Source organism: Oncorhynchus mykiss, chromosome 15 (genome assembly GCF_057628025.1).
Source record: "Oncorhynchus mykiss isolate SJ-2025 chromosome 15, ASM5762802v1, whole genome shotgun sequence".
Classification (NCBI taxonomy): domain Eukaryota; kingdom Metazoa; phylum Chordata; class Actinopteri; order Salmoniformes; family Salmonidae; genus Oncorhynchus; species Oncorhynchus mykiss.
In genome coordinates, this window is record NC_143036.1 from 29,500,157 (window position 1) to 29,522,644 (window position 22,488).

Here is a 22,488-nt window from a genome sequence, read left to right on the forward strand (position 1 = left end):
CTACCAATTATATGCATATCCTAGCTTCGGGGGCTGAGTAACAGGCAGTTTACTTTGGGCACGCTTTTCATCCGGACTTCAAAATACTGCCCCCTAGCCTTAAGAAGTTTTAATGCATTATTCGCTCAATTGAGCGAGGGATTTGATTGGTACGCTTAAATATTTTTTTTTCACAAGGGTTGAGACCTTTTGTTGTTTGTATTTGAAAACCGTTGTAATGGAAGAGAACTGCGCTCAGGTTCTGTGTGTGGCTGTGCATGTAGGCGTTTGAGCGAGAAAGACACAAGAGCCAACCAGTAAAAGCCAAGCCCCCTTCATTATTGACTCATTGTGCCAACATCAAAGAGCCATTACAGCCATTCCAGACTCTGAAGTCCAGAGGAATTTGAGAGTTAGGTGTTAGCCAAACTAGCAGACAGGTGGAGTAGAGAGATTAATTCAATTGAAAGGTTTAAATCATGACATAGTGGTGGGAGTGTTCGTTTAATTTGGAATAAGCTTTTATTTTCATATTTAACACTAGCAGTGCAAAAAATTAGAGCCCCCCCCCCCCCCAATGTTGGACTTTTGTTGCATTTAGGGGAGCTAATGTCTCATTCCCTGGCCCCCATAATTTGCACATTGTGGCGTGTAAATGTGCTATAGTGCAAAGACAGTAGCATGTCCTTTTAAGTAAGGCTATTTATTGCGAAACATAAACATTTAATGTGTTTTATTCCAAAACAACTCTTACTGTGAAATGAGTCAATCACAAACTAACCTCATCCTCAGGACAATTGTGCATGAGTGGGAAGTGTCATGTGAACGAGCTTTACTAGGCTACAAACAATTATCTACGTGCGACGCTTTTAGATTTTCCCCTTTCCATTATGTTCGAACCCCATCATAAAAGTAACTATTATTTTACAAAATAAAGTCCAAATCATTGCAAATGTTAACTCGAGAAACCAGAATTAGTCTAGATGTCCCTTGCTTGAGACAACGCTTGCACCTGTGCCTTTGCTCGATAGAGCAACTGTAACCAGTTGAGTGCGAACGTGGGGGAAGGCGGACAGTGAATTAACGTGGGAGTGAGGGCCAGATACTCGCTAAGTGACTGAGCTGTCCAATGACATATTCTTTCTTTCTTTTTCACCTAAAGGGAGGAAACAAGCCCATTAGAAAAACGTTTTTTTTTTGTGTGTTTTAAATTATTATTATTATTTTTTTTTTTACCGCAAACTGCTCCTCCCTTCCTAAGTCTTCCCGGTTGTGGTCTGACTCAAACTTCAAGACTGCATGGCAGAGTGGGCTGAGGAAAATGGCCTAGTCACTTTAACTCCTCCGTCGCAAAAGTCTCTTCCACGCAACTATTTGTATTCATTGGGACGTAAAGTCGTGTCAAACAAAAATGTCTGCTCTAAATTTTGAAGAGAGCGGGAGTCACGCTTGACCACCGACCCTTGAACAAGTTGATTGTCTATCTCAACGATCGATCGACGGTTGGATGTCAAATGGTCCATAATACCTTGCAAAAGACGCACTCACTTTTGGACAGACATATGGATTCGCTCGACAACCCTGGGCTACAAGTATGTACAGTTGCAGCATTTTATAATGTCTATGTCGCACGCGTATAGTAATAAATAACTTGCCATTTATGAAGTTATCCAACAAAAATAGATGCAAATACCTCATTTCCAATCCCATCTTGGCTTGACGCCAAATGTAACGAATCAGTAAACCATGACCAAAACGTTGGAGGAGCCTGCGTTATGCCAGGTAGTATAGCCTACCTTTTGGATAATAAGGACGAATATTCTTGTAAAAAGTGAAACACACTAGGCTACTATTGTTTCAGGTGGGTTACATAGTTATAGCTGTCATTCGTTGGAAGACAATTGAATTGCAGCAGCCTGATTATTTTACCTGGTGATACTAGCCAACTGGTTTATTAGGCAATACGTTTCTTACATTTATGCAGCAGTAAATATTAGTACTTTTTTTTGCATGGCCAGTCCAGTACGTTATTAGCCTTGGGGGTTGGATATGAAATCCACACAGTTAAAATGGGGTTTGCTTTGATGTGATTAAGAACATATTTAGATGGTCTCTTGACCAGTTCATTTGTTCAGTAAGATGTCTGAATCATTTTACATTACAGGATACAGTATAGAGAGCAATAGTAAATGTGTCGTTTCGTAGGCATTAACTCCACCGTGACTCGTTGGCCAAAGCCTATGGGGATATGAATGATTTTTTAAAATTTTAAATAAGGTTTTTGGATTAACTCTGAAAATAAGGTCTGTGGTTAACACAGGCGTCGGAGGTCTTAGACGTTTTGTTCTCTGATATAACGTCATCAGCTAACGTCACTTTTTGTGAATTTTGAAGCATTTATGTAATCAAAACAAGAACATAAACCACATAAAGGCTATATAATTCATAAAGGTCATGTTAACTGACTGATAGGATCTCAGATCTTATTTTCGGCATTCCTATAATGGCTGAACAAACCAGAGGAAACTCATTTCCATTTTTTTTGTACTACAAGCTGGCAAGCTCTACACGCTTAGAAAAAAATGGTTTTAAAATAGTTATTTGGCTGGCTCCATAGGATAACTCTTTTTGGTTCCAGGTAGAATCCTTTTTAGTTCCATGTAGAACCTGCGGTACAAATGGTTCTACCTGCAACCAAAAGGGTTTTTACCTGCACCCAAAAAAGGGTTCTTCAGAGGGTTCTCCAATGGGCAGTATATAATAGCCTTGGTTTTGCTACTAAAAAGAGCAGATTGCAATTATGATTAAGTACTGGATGTTGTACTATTTCCACTTGCCAATCTGTTTATGAATGTAGTGAATTCATAATGAATGATCAATGACAACTAGGCTGCTCTAATAAAAAAGATATAGCAAATATACATCCAGAAATGACATTCAACGTTGTCTAACGTCACTGCATATTGAGTGCCTGCACCAAAATGGGTATTTTAGAGTAAATAGACTAGACATAATAACATTTGGTTTGATTTGGATTTGGTTTCTAAGTAACCAACAGAATAGCTTTCTTTTTATATTCATAATTTACATGCCCTGGGGGAATGTGTTGGAATAAAAGCAGATTTGGTGTTTTGTCAGTTGCTACTAGCAACATAGCACTTCAGCCCTGTAGTGCAGTTTCCCGAGGTGTAGCCTATTATGATCACAGATAGTATATCAACTATTGATCATATGAGCCCCGTGCAATAATGTCCATTGTTTTTATTTTCAAATGACTTGAAAACTAACTTCAGTGCCACCAGAATCTTTTCCCATAGTAATACACTCTTGTATAATACACATAGTAATACACTCATTGTTTCCCCTATATTCCCTGCCACACTTCCCCCAAAATAAAATATTTAAAATAATATATATTTTTATTTTCTACAATTTCTAACATTTCTGCTGACACACGCTTTTAAGATCAGAGTGACAAGTTACAACAACTTACATATAGGAAGAGAACATCATTACATGTTAATGCATTTTGGAGTTGAAAAACCTTCTCACAGTCGTTCAACAAAACAACATCTCCTGGGAAGACACCCCCACCCTCCACACGAAGACCCCAGCTGCTACGACCCACATAAGATGTCGTACCCCATATGTCAACACGTCATACCCTTTGTTATCTAGGTTTTAGTGTTACCTGCTGATAATGGTCTTTGAACAAATAATCATTCTGTTTTCTCCCCTTACTGAAGTCACATGGAAAAGGAGCACGGAGGAAAGGCAGATTCAAAGGATCAGATGGAAGCACCTCGTCGGATACAACAACCAACAGCTTTGTGCGACAGGTAAGGGGAACAAACACCCTGCGTTTAGGTTACCTAAAAGGTATTTATCACCTCAGTATCTTGGAAGGTCTGTGGATTTTCTGCACAGCCAGTGATCCCAGTGGTTGGCAGTGAGAATCTGATTTAGGAAGTGCGGGTGGGACTGTGAAAGTAATCCTGAGACAGTACCCTTTTCTGACTTTGAATGCGTCGGCGAGGGGCATTAGGTCACTATAATGGTATGAATGTGATGATATCTCCAGGCGTTCTGTATGCGCTAGAATATCTGGCCTACCGGACACTTACGACATCACCTCTGCACTGGATGTTTACCGCATATCATTGGAACGTTCTACCTCTATGGTTTACAGTACATAGCCAGCAAAGTTCATACTGGCGTAAGAGTGAAAACAGCCAAGTCATTGATATAAATCATTGCATGTTGCAACGAAAGCCCCTTTGGTAAACAGTGCTTGGGCACAGTATGTTAACGATCTCTGTGAACTGCCGGCACCGGTGGCCCTGTAGCTCTGCACTCAGTGGCTTGAGTGTGGCTGGCGCGACTGTGGCCTATTATAAAAGCAGACCCTCTGAGGTACACGGTGTGTACGTGAAGCACTCGCGACGTCTGGTTTTTGTTGGAGCAGCGGACCAGCGGGCGACCGACAGGGAGAGGACGGGTTGAGGATGGCCTCCTCGGCAGAACTGTTTCTTCCTTTTTTGGAGGAGACACAGATCGCCTCCTCTTTAGCAGAGCAGCGGTGAAACCAGAGTGGGATCAGAACAATATGGCACGTTGTGGAATTGCCGTCTGCTTTCTCTCAGGCACAGAGAAGGTGTTTGAGTTGAGGCTAAGGGGAGCTCACATTCGCTTTCACCGTGTGTTTATACGATCAGTGAAGAGTTGCTGTGTGGATTAGGGTGGTGGTGAGGGTCTTCTCAGCAGTGATATGTCATGGCTACCCTCCTTCCCCTCAAACCCCCCCCCCCCACTGGGTATGCCAACAGGCTCATTAGGCCGACCACCTCTGACTGACTGTCGTCATCCTCTGCAACGCTCTCAGTCTTCGTGACCAAACTCAATTAGACTGAGCGCGACTACAGTAACTTACATCTGAGACACGACACTGCGGGAGACGAGTAGAGGGGAGAGAGAGAAAGGGAAAGAAAAAGGGAGCGAGGGGGAACGTATGAGGGTCAGACAAGCAACCACAGTAAGTCTGAGACACAAACCTGCTGAGAGAGATACCCAGACATGATGTAGGATGTGAGAGAGAAAGTAGAGAGAGAGAGAAAGAGAGAGAGAGGGGAAAGGTTGTTCCCGGGGTCAGACTGGCAAAGCTAAGCGCAGATATAGTATCCCCTTTTAGATGTTTGCTGGAAGAGGACTGCAGGAATAGCAGCCCTTTCAGGAACTCTGCTAGGAACTAAAGTAACTACACTGCTTTTTGAATTTTTTAATCATAACAGCGGGTTAAGCTGACCTTCTTTCCCTTCCCCCTCTCCCTCTCCATCTTGTTGGACATGATTATTTTCACTTCTCACACAAGTATGTGGCTGTGGTGTCTAAAACTTTAAACTAACACATAGTGGGAACTGGGTTTCAAAACATGTTTCGCTGCCTATTCGTCAAGCTGTCAAGCTCCTTTTCATTTTCTCCGGACATGTTTTTCTTGTCTCATTGTAATCTTCCCTCTTTGTTATCAGAGCTCTCACCATGCTCAGACTCAAATGTACACATCACCAAAAGAGATATCTTTTAAAAACTATAATAATAGTTCAGGTACATTTTGTGATGATTTTATGTTACTTTCCTTGAAATGATCTACACAGCTTTTTTCATCAAGCTTTTAATTGTGAGTCTGGCCTATTCCTTCCGAATGCTCATATCGCACGTTGTTTGAGTGCCTTCCACTCTTCTCCCATCTCCCCAACACCACACCTGTTGGCACGGTGACTCAATCCCAGTATTCATGTGGGCGAGTGTTCAGAGTGTTCAGAGGCTCATCGGGGTTACTGTACGCCCGATCCATTACATCTCTCATCTCTCAGTCCTGCAGTCAAACTGCTACGTAGAGAACGGTCTTACTTTGCTCATTCTTACACAGAGAGAGGGCAGACAGAGACAGGGGACGAGAGAAGAGGAATAGAGACGGAGAAATAAAGAGAGAGAGAGAGAGAGAGAGAGAGAGGGACAGAGGAAAAGAAATAGAGAAGTGCCCTGTGACTCTTACTGCCCGTGGGGTTTACGGTAGGATGGAGGAGGTTAAGAGCAGTGGTGGTCCGGACCACTCAGTCAGCAACCAGTGGGAGTAGTGGTGGTGCGGTCACTCTCTGCTTTAAGTCCGACGCTGCAAGAAGATGGAGTAGTCTCTAAAGGACTACGACTGCGTCATGGACTCCATAAATAATGTTGAACCGAGCTGAATGTCATTGAGGGGATGGTAACTGATACTGTATAATTGCAGGGATAAAAGCTTGAAGGGCACTGCAGTCTAATTTGTTTAAGATTTTAGGCCCTCTGTCCAAAATGGAATCGTTCCCAGGTTACGTCCCAGATGGCACCCTATTCCCTATGTAGTGCACTACTCTTTACCAGAGCCCATGAAAAGTAGTGCACTATATAAGAATTTAGGTGCCATTTGGGATGTATACACAGTGCTGCCAAACCCTTTGTAGGATTTATCAGATTACCATGCATCTCCTGAGGCCTTATCTAAGTGCTCTGGACATTTATTAATAGTATAACAGGAGAATAGAATGAGATGCATCCAAACAGCCATAAATGTACACGTTTTTTAATGCCCAACATCCACTGCTGGAGTTTTAGTTATGTGATTTCTGCGGCAGGTCTTTGAATTGACTGATGAGGCATTTTACACCAGCCTGGCTATACAGCATCTGCCATTTCTCAAACTCTGGTTTACATAAGAATTATGTAATATCTCCTGCTGCTGCTTCCCACTCTCTGCTGTGTTTATGTGAAAGGTCTCACTTGGCTTCCCACTCTCTCTTCCTCTCACTCTCTCGCCCACCTCCTCTCTCTCTCTCTCTCCCTCTCACTCTCATTCTCTCTCCCCGTTTCTCACTCACTCACTTTCTCTCTCTCACACACTCACTTTCTCTCACTCACACTCTCACGTTCTCTCACTCACACACTCACGTTCTCTCACTCACACACTCACTTTCTCTCACTCACACACTCACTTTCTCTCACTCACATTCTCTCACACACTCACATTCTCTCACTCACACACTCACTTTCTCTCACTCACACACTCACTTTCTCTCTCTCACACTCTCACTTTCTCTCACTCACATTATCTCACTCACACACTCACTTTCTCTCTCTCACACAATCACTTTCTCTCACTCACATTCTCTCACTCACACTCACTTTCTCTCATTCACACACTCACTTTCTCTCACTCACTTTCTCTCTCTCACACTCTCACTTTCTCTCACTCACATTCTCTCACTCACACACTCACTTTCTCTCTCTCACACAATCACTTTCTCTCACTCACATTCTCTCACTCACACTCACTTTCTCTCATTCACACACTCACTTTCTCTCACTCACATTCTCTCACACACTCACATTCTCTCAGTCACACACTTACTTTCTCTCACTCACACACTCACTTTCTCTCACTCACTTTCTCTCTCTCACACTCTCACTTTCTCTCACTCACATTCTCTCACTCACACACTCACTTTCTCTCTCTCACACAATCACTTTCTCTCACTCACATTCTCTCACTCACACTCACTTTCTCTCATTCACACACTCACTTTCTCTCACTCACTCACTTTCTCTCACTCACATACTCATTTTCTCTCACTCACACACTCACTTTCTCTCACTCACACACTCACATTCTCTCACTCACTCACACACTCACTTTCTCTCACCCACACACTCACATTCTCTCACTCACACACTCACTTTCTCTCACTCACACACTCACATTCTCTCACTCACACACTCACTTTCTCTCTCTCACACACTCACTTTCTCTCACTCACATTCTCTCACTCACACTCACTTTCTCTCATTCACACACTCACTTTCTCTCACTCACTCACTTTCTCTCTCACACACTCACTCACACACTCACTTTCTCTCACTCACACACTCATTTTCTCGCACTCACACACTCACATACTAATTTTCTCTCACTCACACACTCACATTCTCTCACTCACACACTCACTTTCTCTCACTCACACAATCACTTTCTCTCACTCACATTCTCTCACTCACACTCACTTTCTCTCATTCACACACTCACTTTCTCTCACTCACATTCTCTCACACACTCACATTCTCTCAGTCACACACTTACTTTCTCTCACTCACACACTCACTTTCTCTCACTCACTTTCTCTCTCTCACACTCTCACTTTCTCTCACTCACATTCTCTCACTCACACACTCACTTTCTCTCTCTCACACAATCACTTTCTCTCACTCACATTCTCTCACTCACACTCACTTTCTCTCATTCACACACTCACTTTCTCTCACTCACTCACTTTCTCTCTCTCACACTCACTCACACACTCACTTTCTCTCACTCACATACTAATTTTCTCTCACTCACACACTCACATTCTCTCACTCACACACTCACTTTCTCTCACTCACACACTCACATTCTCTCACTCACTCACACACTCACTTTCTCTCACCCACACACTCACATTCTCTCACTCACACACTCACTTTCTCTCACTCACACACTCACATTCTCTCACTCACACACTCACTTTCTCTCTCTCACACACTCACTTTCTCTCACTCACATTCTCTCACTCACACTCACTTTCTCTCATTCACACACTCACTTTCTCTCACTCACTCACTTTCTCTCTCACACACTCACTCACACACTCACTTTCTCTCACTCACACACTCATTTTCTCGCACTCACACACTCACATACTAATTTTCTCTCACTCACACACTCACATTCTCTCACTCACACACTCACTTTCTCTCACTCACACACTCACATTCTCTCACTCACTCACACACTCACATTCTCTCACCCACACACTCACATTCTCTCACTCACACACTCACATTCTCTCACTCACACACTCACTTTCTCTCTCTCACACACTCACTTTCTCTCACTCACATTCTCTCACTCACACTCACTTTCTCTCATTCACACACTCACTTTCTCTCACTCACTCACTTTCTCTCTCACACACTCACTCACACACTCACTTTCTCTCACTCACACACTCATTTTCTCGCACTCACACACTCACATTCTCTCACTCACACACTCACATTCTCTCGCTCGCTCACTCACTCTCTCTCTCTCTCTCTCTCTCTCCTCCCCCCCCTCTCTCTCTCTCTCTCTCTCTCTCTCTCTCTCTCTCTCTCTCTCTTCCCCCCCTCTCTCTCACTCTCTCGCTCTCTCTCTCTCTCTCTCTCTCTCTCTCTCTCTCTCTCTCTCTCTCTCTCTCATAATGCCATTTGGGACACTGACTCTCTCCATAGGGATAGGGGTAGTGGTGGTGTGGTGTTTGAAAGAAAGGGTGTGGTGGGGTCTGCAGGGGCAGGAAACCCCCTTTTCATTCTCTTGATTAGAGACTTTTTTATTTTCATCCGCAAATGATGTTTTCTCACGTTAATGGAGGGAAGGGGTTACGTAAGCAAGTTATTGGCTGTGCCACCTATCAAATCTGGCAACCCCAGGGGGGGTTATGTAACTGATACTACGGACACAGACAGGATATGGAGTAACCTAGTTGCCTCTGTTCAGGCCACTGACAACCTTATAGACCTGAGTCCTGCAGACATTTTTAAGGACGCCCCAATATGTGGAGAGGATGTGCCTCTGTTCAATGTTTCCAACAGTGCATGTTTTCTGTCATCTATGAGCCATAGGCTGGCAACTGAATCAAGCATTATGCTTGTTGTTGGCTACTTATGCAATGCTCATAATTTGTAAGAATAATAGAATAACCATTCATGTTATGGTGGCGCATCACTTGTCTCATCTGTTTGAGCTAGTGGCACAGAATAGCAAGACTGCCATCTGGTGGTTAGAAAGGAAGAGGCACTTCCCCATCATGAATATGAGCTACTGCATTGTCAGTCTGTGTTGGCATGCATGTCCTTGGAGGTGAAGTTATGTGAATAGGTACTAACCTATAGGACTCAAAATGAAAAGAGAAAAGGTTTTGCTTCTGTTGTAGTGTTGTAATAGATTGTTTTTATGTTAATAGAATATTCATTCAAGCACACGAACTGCATAGAATCACATTATGTTCCAAACAGTTGTTCATCCTTTTAGGGTAATATATCCAGGAGTGACCTTGTCTTGTTTACCTGAGGGGAAAATGTAAGATGGATGCCTGTATAATCTCCTCCATTCCCCTGTCCTGTCAGGAGGGGAGGCATTACAAAGCAGTGCCCTCTGTTACGAGCAGAGCAGTCTTTGTCTTCAGGCACCCACTCTCTTAGGATTGTTCCCAAATGGCACCCTATTCCCTATATAGTGCACTATTTTGGATCAGAGCCCAATGGGTCAAGGCTCAAAAGTAGTGCACTGTGTAGAGAATAGGGTGCCATTTGGGATGCGCACTCAGTGATTAAATGAGAACGTCTGCAGGACAGACAGTGGGGCTGAGACCTGCCAAGTCGCTTTGTACTTTCCTCAGGGGAATAGACAATGATATCATTGTATCTGAATCCTCTGTGTTGTTTTTGTTTTTTTGTCACTGTGAATAATTACTTTACATTTCTGATAAATAGTGGTATTATCATTAAACCTTAAAGTCTTGGTACATTACAGGAGACCTAAAGTAGTGTAGTATAGGCTAGTTTAGACTATACTACACTACTCGGCATGGCCGATTAATTAGGGCCGATTTCAAGTTTTCATAACAATCGGTAATCTGCCTTTTTGGATGCCGATTATGGCCGATAACATTGCAATCCACGGGGAAACTGCGTGGCAGGCTAACCACCTGTTACGCCAGTGCAGCATCAAAAGGACCTTGTGGCTGCAAGGAGCCAAGGTAAGTTGCTAGCTAGCATTAAACTTAAACTTTTATATAAAAAACAATCAATCTTCACATAATCACTATATTACTTGGTTAACTAGCTTGATGTTACTTGGTTAACTAGCTTGATATTACTTGGTTAACTAGCTTGATATTACTTGGTTAACTAGCTTGATATTACTAGGTTAACTAGATTGATATTACTAGGTTAACTAGCTTGATATTACTTGGTTAACTAGCTTGATATACTAGGTTAACTAGCTTGATATTACTAGGTTAACTAGCTTGATATTACTAGGTTAACTAGCTTGATATTACTAGGTTAACCAGCTTGATATTACTAGGTTAACCATCTTGATATTACTTGGTTAACTAGCTTGATATTACTTGGTTAACTAGCTTGGTATTACTAGGTTAACTAGCTTGATATTACTAGGTTAACTAACTTGATATTACTTGGTTAACTAGCTTGATATCACTAGGTTAACTAGCTTGATATTACTTGGTTAACTAGCTTGATGTTACTAGGTTAACTAGCTTGATGTTACTAGGTTAACTAGCTTGATATTACTAGGTTAACTAGCTTGATATTACTTGGTTAACTAGCTTGATATTACTAGGTTAACTAGCTTGATGTTACTAGGTTAACTAGCTTGATATTACTTGGTTAACTAGCTTGATATTACTAGGTTAACTAGCTTGATATTACTAGGTTAACTAGCTTGATATTACTTGGTTAACTAGCTTGATATTACTAGGTTAACTAGCTTGATGTTACTAGGTTAACTAGCCTGATGTTACTAGGTTAACTAGCTTGATGTTACTAGGTTCACTAGCTTGATATTACTAGGTTAACTAGCTTGATATTACTAGGTTAACTAGCTTGATATTACTTGGTTAACTAGCTTGATATTACTAGGTTAACTAGCTTGATAATACTTGGTTAACTAGCTTGATATTACTTGGTTAACTAGCTTGATATTACTAGGTTAACTAGCTTGATGTTACTAGGTTAACTAGCTTGATGTTACTAGGTTAACTAGCTTGATATTACTAGGTTAACTAGCTTGATATTACTAGGTTAACTAGCTTGATATTACTAGGTTAACTAGCTTGTTGTTACTAGGTTAACTAGCTTGTCCTGCGTTGCATATAATCAAAGTGGTGCCTGTTAATTTACCATCGAATCACAGCCTACTTCAACTTCGCCAAACGGGTGATGATTTAACAAAAGCACATTCGCGAAAAAAGCACAATCGTTGCACAAAGGTACCGAAACATTAACATCTATGCCTTTCTTAAAATCAATACACAGAAGTATATATTTTTAAACCTGCATATTTAGTTAAAATAAATGCATGTTAGCAGGCAATATTAACTAGGGAAATTGTGTCACTCCTCTTGTGTTCAGTGCAAGCAGAGTCAGGGTATATGCAGCAGTTTGGGCCGCCTGGCTCGTTGCGAACTGTGCGAAGACCATTTCTTCCTAACAAAGACGTAATTAACGTAATTAATTTGCCAGAATTGTACATAATTATGACATAACATGGAAGGTTGTGCAATGTAACAGGAACATTTAGACTTAGGGATGCCACCCATTAGATAAAATACGGAACGGTTCTGTATTTCACTGAAATAAAAAACGTTTTGTTTTCAAAATGATAGTTTCCGGGTTTGACCAGATTGACCAAAGGCATGTATTTCTGTGTGTTTATTATAATTAAGTCTATGATTTGATATTTGATAGAGCAGTCTGACTGAGTGGTGGTAGGCAGCAGCAGGCTCGTCAGCATTCATTCAAACAGCACTTTACTGCGTTTGCTAGTAGCTCTTAGCAATGCTTGAAGCACAGCGCTGTTTTTTAAAGTGCCTATAAGAACATCCAATAGTCAAAGGTATATGAAATACAAATGGTATAGAGAGAAATAGTCGTCGCGTCATAATTCCTATAAAAGCTAAAAGCTAAAACTTCTTAACTGGGAATACTGAAGACTCATGTTAAAAGGAACCACAAGCTATCATTGTGAGAACAAAAAGCGTAGCTTTTTTACATGGCACATATTGCACTTTTACTTTCTTCTCCAACACTGTGGTTATGCATAATTTTTTAATTTATTTTACCTTTATTTAACTAGGCAAGTCAGTCAAAAGAACACATTCTTATTTTCAATGATGGCCTAGGAACAGTGGGTTAACTGCATGTTCAGGGGCAGAATGACAGATATGTACCTTGTCAGCTCAGGGATTTGAACTTGCAACCTTCCGGTTACTAGTCCAACGCTCTAAGCACTAGGCTACCCTGAACATGTTTCTTTATTTATTTGAGCCAAAATTGATTTTATTTATGTATTATATTAAGTTAAAATATAAAAGTGTTCATTCAATATTGTTGTAATTGTCATTACGACAAATATATATATAAAAATCGGCCGATTAATCGGTATCGGCTTTTTTTGGTCCTCCAATTATCGGTATCGGCGTTGAAAAATCATAAACAGTCGACCTCTAGTCTAGTCTAGTATACACTCTTAAAAATGTTGGGTTAAAAACAACCAAGTGCTTGGTAAATAGTGGACCAAACACATATTGGGATTTATTTGATTTAAAAAAAAAAAATTCTCACAGCATCAACAACCCAACTTGAAAAAATCTATGAGTTGTTTGTGACCAAACTGCCAACTTGGGATGTTTTTAACACATAATTTTTTTGAGTTGTATATACTGAACGAAAATATAAACGCAACATGGAAAGTGTTGGTCCCATGTTTCATGAGCTGAAATAAAAGATCCCAGACATGTTCAATACGTGCAAAAACTTTTTCCTCTCAAATTTTGTGTACAAATTTGTTTACATCCCTGTTAGTGAGCATATCTCATTTTCCAAGATAATCCATCCACCTGACAAGAAGCTGATCAAACAGCATAATCATTTCACAGGTGCACCTTGTGCTAGGGACAATAAAAGGCCACTCAAAAATGTTGTCACACAACACAATGCCACAGCAGACTCAAGTTTTGAGGGAGCGGGTAATTGGCATGCTGACTGCACGAATGTCCACCAGAGCCGTTGCCAGAGAAGTGAATGTTTATTTCACTACCGTAAGCCGCCTCCGATGTTGTTTTAGAGAATTTGGCAGTACGTCCAACCGCCCTCACAACAACAGACCCAGGACCTCCACATCCGGCTTCTTCACCTGCGGGATCATCTGAGACCAGCCACCCGGACAGCTGATGAATCTGAGTTGTATTTTTGTCTGCAATAAAGCCTGTTTGTGGGGAAAAACAGATTCTGATTGGCTGGGCCTGGCTGGCATCCCAATGGGATGCCTTGGCTCACAAGTGGGTGGGCCTATGTTTAGATTAGGGCTTAATTTATTTATTTCAATTGACCGATTTCCTTATATGAACTCTAACTCAGTAAAATCGTTGAATGTTGCGTTTATATTTTTGTTCAGTATCGTAAAGTATACTGTGGTATAGTACCTATTAGGTCCATGTCCCTGAAATATCTCTGTACCCTCACAGCACTACTCATTTACATGTGTTCTCATTCAGATAGTACAGATTTTGTTGTAGAGCGGTGTATCACGGCCCACAGCTATTTGTCATGGTAGCTGCGTAAGGAACGAGTGAGTGATGATCACTTCTGATACAATGGGATGGTAGTCCCCCTCCCATTGCCTCTGTGAAAGGTCTCTGCCTGTAATGATGCTCCTCCATCAAAACAGTGACGCCTGTCACACCTACCCCAGAATGAGGCATTGATGTGACACTCCGATTTATCAAGGCAGAGAGGAAAGAATGTGCCATATTTTTTGTTTTTTTTCTCTAACTAGTGGGCTCTAAAAAAAGTTCCTGCTTGCCCAGATAGGAGATGAATATATATTGATTCATTACGGTACATATGAAAGCATCACTGGAGGCTATCTGTAAATACTGTAAGAGCCTGTTCCCTTCCCAAATGATGGGCCTATGGACTCTGGTCAAAAATAGTCCACTATATAGGGTAACAGTTGGGACGCACACTCTGCTTTGGTCAAACTGGCCTTGCCTGGCCTCGAGAGTACGGGGTTTGCCCTCTTGTCCGAGCTCAGCTCTCTAGCCGACAATCTGACAGTAGACGTCACGTTACGATTGTACTTGTGACAAATAGCTCTCTGGAACCTGTGGCGCGTACTAGATGGAGCAGAGAGAGGAGAGCAGCAAGAACAAGGAGAGGGGAGCGTCTCTACTGGCACCCCTTTCCCGTATGAGGGCTCCTGTTAAAAGTAGTGCACTACATAGGGAATAGGGTGCCGTTCGGGACGCAGCATATAATAGCAGCAGCAGCGGAGGGCAGGAGAGAGAGACACCGTCAGCGGCTGCCCTTGCCCCGTGGAGCGGTGGTGAGGACACTGCCGTCTGTTTTAGTCACAGCACAGCAGATGCCAGAGTATCAATGTCATCTCTGCATACAATTAATGCCTTAAAGGCATACGTCGGGATTTAGCAACGAGGCCCTTTATCTACTTCTCCTGAGTCGGATGAACTCGCGGACACCATTTTTATGTCTTTGTGTTCAGTATGAAGGAAGTTAGAGGTACTTTCGTGAGCCAAGGCTAACTAGCATTAAAGGCAATGACTGGAAGTCTATGGGTATCTGCTAGCATGCTAGCATGCTAGCAGATACCCATAGACCCCCAGTCACTGTGCAAACGCTAGTTAGCAACTTCCTTTAAACTGCACACAATGCTTCAATGCCAAAATCCTGAAGTATCCCTTTTAAGCCTGTATTAGCGGGATCAAACGGAGAGCCACATTGTGCTATAACGACAGCCATTGAAATGACTCAAACTTTCCTCGGTAGAGAGGAAAAAACACTGAGGTTGCTGTGGAGTGTTGGAAGAAATGCTGCTGCTTACCCAATGCAGCTTATGATGTAAACAGCACAGCTCTCCCTGGGAGAGGGAAAGTACTCATAAATACCAGCCTTTGAGACACCGAAAAGGAGAGGATTCCAATCAGTAAGAGTGAGATAGGGGGAGAGAGAGAGAGAGAGAGAGAGAGAGAGAGAGAGAGAGAGAGTGAGAACAAAAAGGAGAGCGGGAGAGACAGACCGAGGAAGTGAGAAATAATGAAATAAAGTTGGTTTTGTCGGGAGGGAGAAAGGGAGAGAGCGTGAGGGTAAAGCCTATGTTCTAAGCCAGTAGTGCCGGTGACCAATTGAAATTCAGACTGTGTATCATCCATCCCTGTGTACTCAGACAACAGCACCTGCTCTTCAATGCAGCGAGGAGACAATGGTAAAGATAGGACAGCCAGTCTCTCTCACACTCCTCTATCCTTCTGTTATACCCCTCTCCTCTCTACCCTTCTCCGACTACGACAGGACACTGAGAGAGGAGGTGACTGAGAGACATTACACACCCTTGCAAGGAGAGAGAGCGGTGGGAAGGGATGGTAGGGTGAGCGAAGGGGCGGAGAGATGGAAGGCTTGATTGCAGCAGAGACACAGCAGTGAGTACATTAAGTTCTGGATTCAATCATCTGTTAGGCTGAGTGCACTGGGCAGGGCAAGGCAAAGAGCAGGAGAGACAAGGGGTGGGGCGGGGAGGAGAAGAGGGGAGGAGAGGAGAGGGGGAAAGAGAGGCGATGAAGCCAGTGTTCCACTCAGCGCTCAGACATGACTGAGCCAGGGACCACAGGGAGAGAGAGAGAGAGAGAGAGTTCTGCTACTGCTGCTTCTCTCTGCACCAGACACAGACACAACCAGACACAGTCTCTCTTCTCACCAGCTAGCCCAGCAGCCAGATCTCTGTCTGAGCCTCTGCCCTACCTTGCCTGACCACTGCCCTGCAGTGTTCTCTGTTTTCCAGCAACACACTTTCTTCAGAAGACTTAGAAAGAAAAGGAAGATTAGTGTCTGTCCATCTGACTGAACCCAAGGTGGAGGCAGAGAGAGAGAGAAGAGGCGTGGCGTAAGCGGCGAGGGCAACGCCCCCCCCCCTACTGGAAGGACAGTGGTAGCTCCGCCTCCACTTCTGAGTCAGGACCCCTCTGCACCGTGTGTCCCCCAGGCGCCTCTACAGGACAAGACGGTAGACACACACACACACACACATGAGGAGCTGAACCAGAACCAAGGGAGCCAGCCAGACAGCCAGACAGCCGGTCAATCAGGCAGACAGCCACCGTACGGAGCTGAACAGCAGCAGTACTGCAGAGGATTTGGTTGAAAGCTAAATAGAGGAGCAGCCCCGCGGTGCTGAAGAGGATAAGGATTTGGGTTGGGGTAACAGGCAGTGCTGTAACAGACCTGCGCCTCACTCAGAGGCACTCTACTCTCTTGGCCTCTGCTGCGCTGTGGGACATGGGGGCGGGCTGGAGGGCTGAGGCGGCACTGGAGTCAAATTCGCTGTGGAAACTGCCCTGCCGAGAGTTAGATTAGATAGTGCTTGGGTCTGACTGTGAGGATCTGATTGCACGTGTGGAGGGGGAGGGGGGGGGGGGCTCGGCGTGGATACGGCTCTCTCCTTCTACTCCGTCTCCTGCCTCCTGCCTTCGTTCCCATTCTCCCTTCCATCCTCCTCCCCCCCCTCCTCTCCCCGCTCCCCCCCCCCCCCCTCCCCCCTGCGGGCCGAGTGTTTAGCCATGGACCGAGGCTGAGTGGATGCTGCTGCCTGACAGGGCGTCTGTTCCTGAACCCCCCCTGATCCCCCTTCATGCCGTGCTGTGGGCTGGGTCATCGCCGGAGAGCACAGCTTCCATACGTGAGTCTGTTGCCTAATTCTATCAATTTAGCACCGAGAAGAGATTTTAATAGAGGGAGAAGGGAGAGGGAGAAAGTGTAATTGCTTTTTCCACTGAGAGGGCAAACAGAGGCGTCAGGTATTAGTCTTAGTAATGTTGTACTGTGTTCAACACCGCATACGCTAAGAAAGCGTTTCCGTTAATGATTCCTTCTAGGAATACCTGTAGCTCGTTCAAAGTCGTGTGTGTGTGTGTGTGTGTGTGTGTGTTAAATCAAATCAAAGTTTATTGGTTGCGTACACAGTTTAAAAGATGTTATCGAGGGTGTAGCGAAATGCTTATGTTACTAGCTCCTAACAACGCAGTAAAATGTCCAACCAGAACACAAATAATATATCCCCCCCCCCAACAAAAAAAAATCTTATCAAGAAATGTTTTAAATGTCAGAAGGAATCCAATTAACCCAAATAGCACTGTAACAGTAATCCAACTGCAATCTATACATAGAATAGAATTGAATAGAATTGACACAAGACATACTCAGAATGATAGGTACAGCACTAGATATTAGAGTGGGCTATATCATGAATCCAGTATGTAAATAAATATGTGGTGTGAATAAACAGTGCAACTAAAATGGGTACAGTAATAGAAATAATAGAATGAGCTATGTCGAGAATACGGTATTTAAATACACAGTACATTTGCAAGAATTTAGCTTCCGGACTTGAGTCTGGAATATAAATGATTAAAAAAAAGGTAGTACAAAATAGGTTTTATTGTCACATACACCGGATAGGTGCAGTGAAATGGTTTTTTGTTTGTTTCTACCATAGTAGTACGGCGTCCCTAGAGCAAATGAGGGATAAGTGCCTAGCTCAAGGGCACATTGACAGATTTTTCACCTTGTCAGTTCGGGTATTTGAACCAGGGACCTTTCGGTTACTGGCCCAACACTTAACTGCTAAATATGTATGTGAAGGGTGTGTATGGACAGTGTGTGTGTGTGCGCGCGCGTGCGTACATTCCTGTATGCATGCAGGCACGTGCAAATGTTTGAGTGTGTGTATATATAATAAATTAAAATAGGATGCTTCATTTTCACATACACCAGATAGTATGTGCATGTATGCCTGAGAGAGTGAACACAGCAACAAGCGCACGCACGCAGGCGCGTGCACGCACACACACACACACACATACACACACACACACACTTTCTCTCTCTCTGTCTCTCTCTGTTTATCTGCAAGCTTAATTGTTTCTCTGTTCCGGCTGCACCCTCCCTGAGACTGCAGGGTCTTGCTGCGAGAAATCTTAGCGCTCGACTCTTAGCGGACTGCCAGCTTTCGACCCATCCAGCCAGCCACACTAGGAGGCAGCTGATGCATCTTTTATTTCATGTTTATTTTGGGGATTGGACAGGGAGAGCTGAGGATGTCGTCAGTGGGTGGCATAGAGCGATGTCCTCAGACTCCGCGCTGCAGACGCCGGGCACATCCCACTGGGCACAAACGTCAGTTCAACGTCCAGTTTTGATTTACATTTGGTTCTGTTTATTCGTGCCCGGTTATAGACTGAAGAGATAGAAGTCTCTTGGCTGGCTCTGCACTCTCTCTCCCTGCAGTGTACTGTGAAACAGTAGCTACTGTTTCACACGCACACGCACACACACACACACACACACACACACACACACACACACACACACACTACATAACAGTGGGACTGCTGTCACCACTAGATGTCCCTGTAACCCCTTTCAGATCATACGTTACGCACTCGCACACACACACACACACACACACACACACACACACACACATTTTACACATGCACCCAGCAACGCAGATTTTATGGTACTATAACCAACTCATGATGCATTAGTGCAGTAGTGTTTTCATCAGGTTCACCTTTGTATGAATTATGATGTCACCCCAGATCTCAATTATGATGTCACCCCCAGATTATGATGTCACCACAGAGCTTGGTTGTTAATGTGTACAGAATGTTCTCAGATTTGGCCTGTAGTTTGATATCATTCCATTATGACGTTTCGCTGGTCTAAATCAAAGCCAGCCATAACTAAATGCTTACAGTAGATGCAGGTTTTTTTCTGGATCAAAATGGGGCTTAGGTGGTGGGTGTGACAAGAGCGTGGCTATGGGCGTGGCCAATGGAGTGGTCGCTGATTGAACATTTCAGAGGCCCTCCCGTTGGCCACAGTGACAACATTTGTCTGTTTAAAACTAATTTCCTGTAATTCTACTCATTTTCCATGTGATGGAGATACCATTGTGCAGTTTGATAGCAACATTCCTGCAATTCTTTTTTTAATTTTTAAAAATTTATTTTTACCCCTTTTTCTCCCCAATTTCGTGGTATCCAATTGTTGTAGTAGCTACTATCTTGTCTCATCGCTACAACTCCCGTACGGGCTAGGGAGAGACGAAGGTTGAAAGTCATGCGTCCTCCGATACACAACCCAACCAAGCCGCACTGCTTCTTAACACAGCGCGCATCCAACCCGGAGGAAACACTGTGCACCTGGCCACCTTGGTTAGCGCACACTGCGCCCAGCCCGCCACAGGAGTCGCTGGTGCGCGATGAGACAAGGACATCCCTACCGACCAAGCCCTCCCTAACCCGGGCGACGCTAGGCCAATTGTGCGTCGCCCCACGGACCTCCCGGTCGCGGCCGGTTACGACAGAACCTGGGCGCGAACCCAGGGACTCTGATGGCACAGCTGGCGCTGCAGTACAGCGCCCTTAACCACTGCGCCACCAAAATTCCTGCAATTCTACAGATTTTCTCATGGGGCTAAGAGAAAATGTGCAGTTTTAAAGCTACACTGAACAAAAATAAAAACGCAACATGTAAAGTGTTAGTCCCATGTTTTTCATGCGAACAATTTGGGTACAAATGTGTTTACACCCCTGTTAATGAGCATTTCTCTTTTGCCAAGATAATCCATCCACCTGACAGGTGTGGCATATCAAGAAGCTGATTAAACAGCATGATTATTACACAGGTGCATCTTGTGCTGGGGACGATAAAAGGCCTCTCTCAAATGTGCAGCTTTGTCACACAACACAATGCCACAGCTGTCTCTAGTTTTGACAGAGCGTGTAATTGGTATGCTGACTGCAGGAATGTCCATCAGAGCTGTTGCCAGAGAATTTCTCTAACATAACCCGCCTCCAACGTCGTTTTAGAGAATTCGGAAGTACGTCCAACTAGCCACAGAACCACAGACCACGTGTAACCAGGCCATCCCAGGACCTCCACATCCGGCTTCTTCACCTGCGGGATCCTCTGAGGCCAGCCACCCAGACAGCTCATGAAACTGTGGGTCTGCACAACCGAAGAATTGCTGCACAAACTGTCAGAAACCGTCTCAGGGAAGCTCATCTGCATGCTCGTCGTCCTCACCAAGGTCTTGACCTGACTGCAGTTTAGCGTCATAACCAACTTTAGTTGGAAAATGCACACCTTCGATGGCCACTGGCACGCTGGAGAAGTGTGCTCATCCTGATTTCAACTGTACCTGGCACATAGAAGACAGCATGTATGGTGTCGTGTGGGTGAGCGGTTTGCTGATGTCAACGTTGTGAACAGCGTGCCCCATGGTGTCGGTGTAGTTATGGTGTGGACAGACATAAGCTACTGACAACGAACACAACTGCATTTTATCAATGGCAATTTGAATGCACATAGAAACCGTGACGAGTTCCTGAGGCCCACTGTCGTGACATTTATCCGCCACCATCACCTCATGTTTTAGCATGATAGTTCACGGCCCCATGTCGCAAGGATCTGTACACAATTCCTGGAAGCTGAAAATGTCCAAGTTCTTCCATGTTCTGCGTACCCGCCAGACATGTCACCCACTGAGCATGTTTGGGATGCTCTGGAATGATGGGGGACAACATTCCACAGGCCACAATCAACAGCCGGATCAACTCTATGCGAAGGAGATGTGTCGCGCTGCATGAAGCACATGGTGGTCAAACCAGATACTGACTGTTTTTTTGATCTACACCCCTATCTTTGTTTTAAAGATATCTCTATTCCCAGTGATGTGAAATCCATAAATTAGGGACTAATTTATTTATTTAAATTGGTTGATTTCCTTATATGAACTGTAAGTCAGTCAAATCTTTGACCAAATCGAATAACATTTTATTGGTTACATACCATACGCCTATTTAGCAGATGTTATTGCGGGTGTAGCGAAATGCTTGTAACATAGTAGCGTTTAAATTTTTGTTTAGCGTCATTTCCTGGTGTTCTAAATATTGTGCCATGGCTTATGCTATCTGAATGGCTCAAACATCAAACTTGCAATGAAGCCGCTCAACATCTACATCACATTAGACGTCTGACAGACTCCCATCCAGAGGGACCCACAGATGCAACCAGGGCCAACGCCCCGCTCAAGGGCACGTCGACAGATCTCTCACAGGGTCAAAACCGCACCAGCGACCCATCAGCCCCAAGAGCTGCCCCTCAACCATCCGAGAACCCCCACCCACCCGCACACTCTGTCGTCACCCCCCCCCCCCCCCCCCCCCAGAAAAATAAAATAATTCCATCCCCCAAGCCCCCCCCACCCCAATTCACCAACAACCAACAAAATGAACAAAAGAGAAAAAAAAGAGAAAAACTAAGGAAAACAGAAAACAATAATGCAAAAAACAAAAGAACAACAAAAATCATAACAGCACGGCTGTTTGGACATAAGCAGCCCGAAAAAACCCTGAGATACATAGTCTTTGTCCCAAATGACACCCTATTCCCTATTTAGAATAATTTAGTCACTACATAGTATAGGTATAATGTGGGATGAAGCCATAGAGGTTGTACATACATTTCTATGGATAAATGACACTAGTCCAATCAGCATACAACACATGCATTATGCTGCCAGTA

General features: G+C 43.8%; 1 protein-coding gene across 8 annotated transcripts in view; it reads left to right on the forward strand.

The window, feature by feature from the left end:
- Positions 1 to 955: 955 nt before the first annotated feature.
- Positions 956 to 22,488, forward strand: part of LOC110489951 (calcium voltage-gated channel auxiliary subunit beta 2a) — a 112,247-nt gene continuing 90,714 nt past the window's right edge. For 4 of the 8 annotated variants that reach the window (XM_036944242.2, XM_090199831.1, XM_090199832.1 and 1 more), the window contains exon 1: positions 16,195 to 17,575. In XM_036944242.2, coding sequence (XP_036800137.2) covers positions 17,528 to 17,575 — 48 coding nt within the window. In that variant the 5' untranslated portion in view covers positions 16,195 to 17,527. Of the gene's footprint in view, positions 1,572 to 3,725; positions 3,819 to 16,194; positions 17,576 to 22,488 lie in introns of those variants that run through there. The other 4 variants (XM_036944239.2, XM_090199829.1, XM_090199830.1 and 1 more) reach the window with 2 other exon arrangements.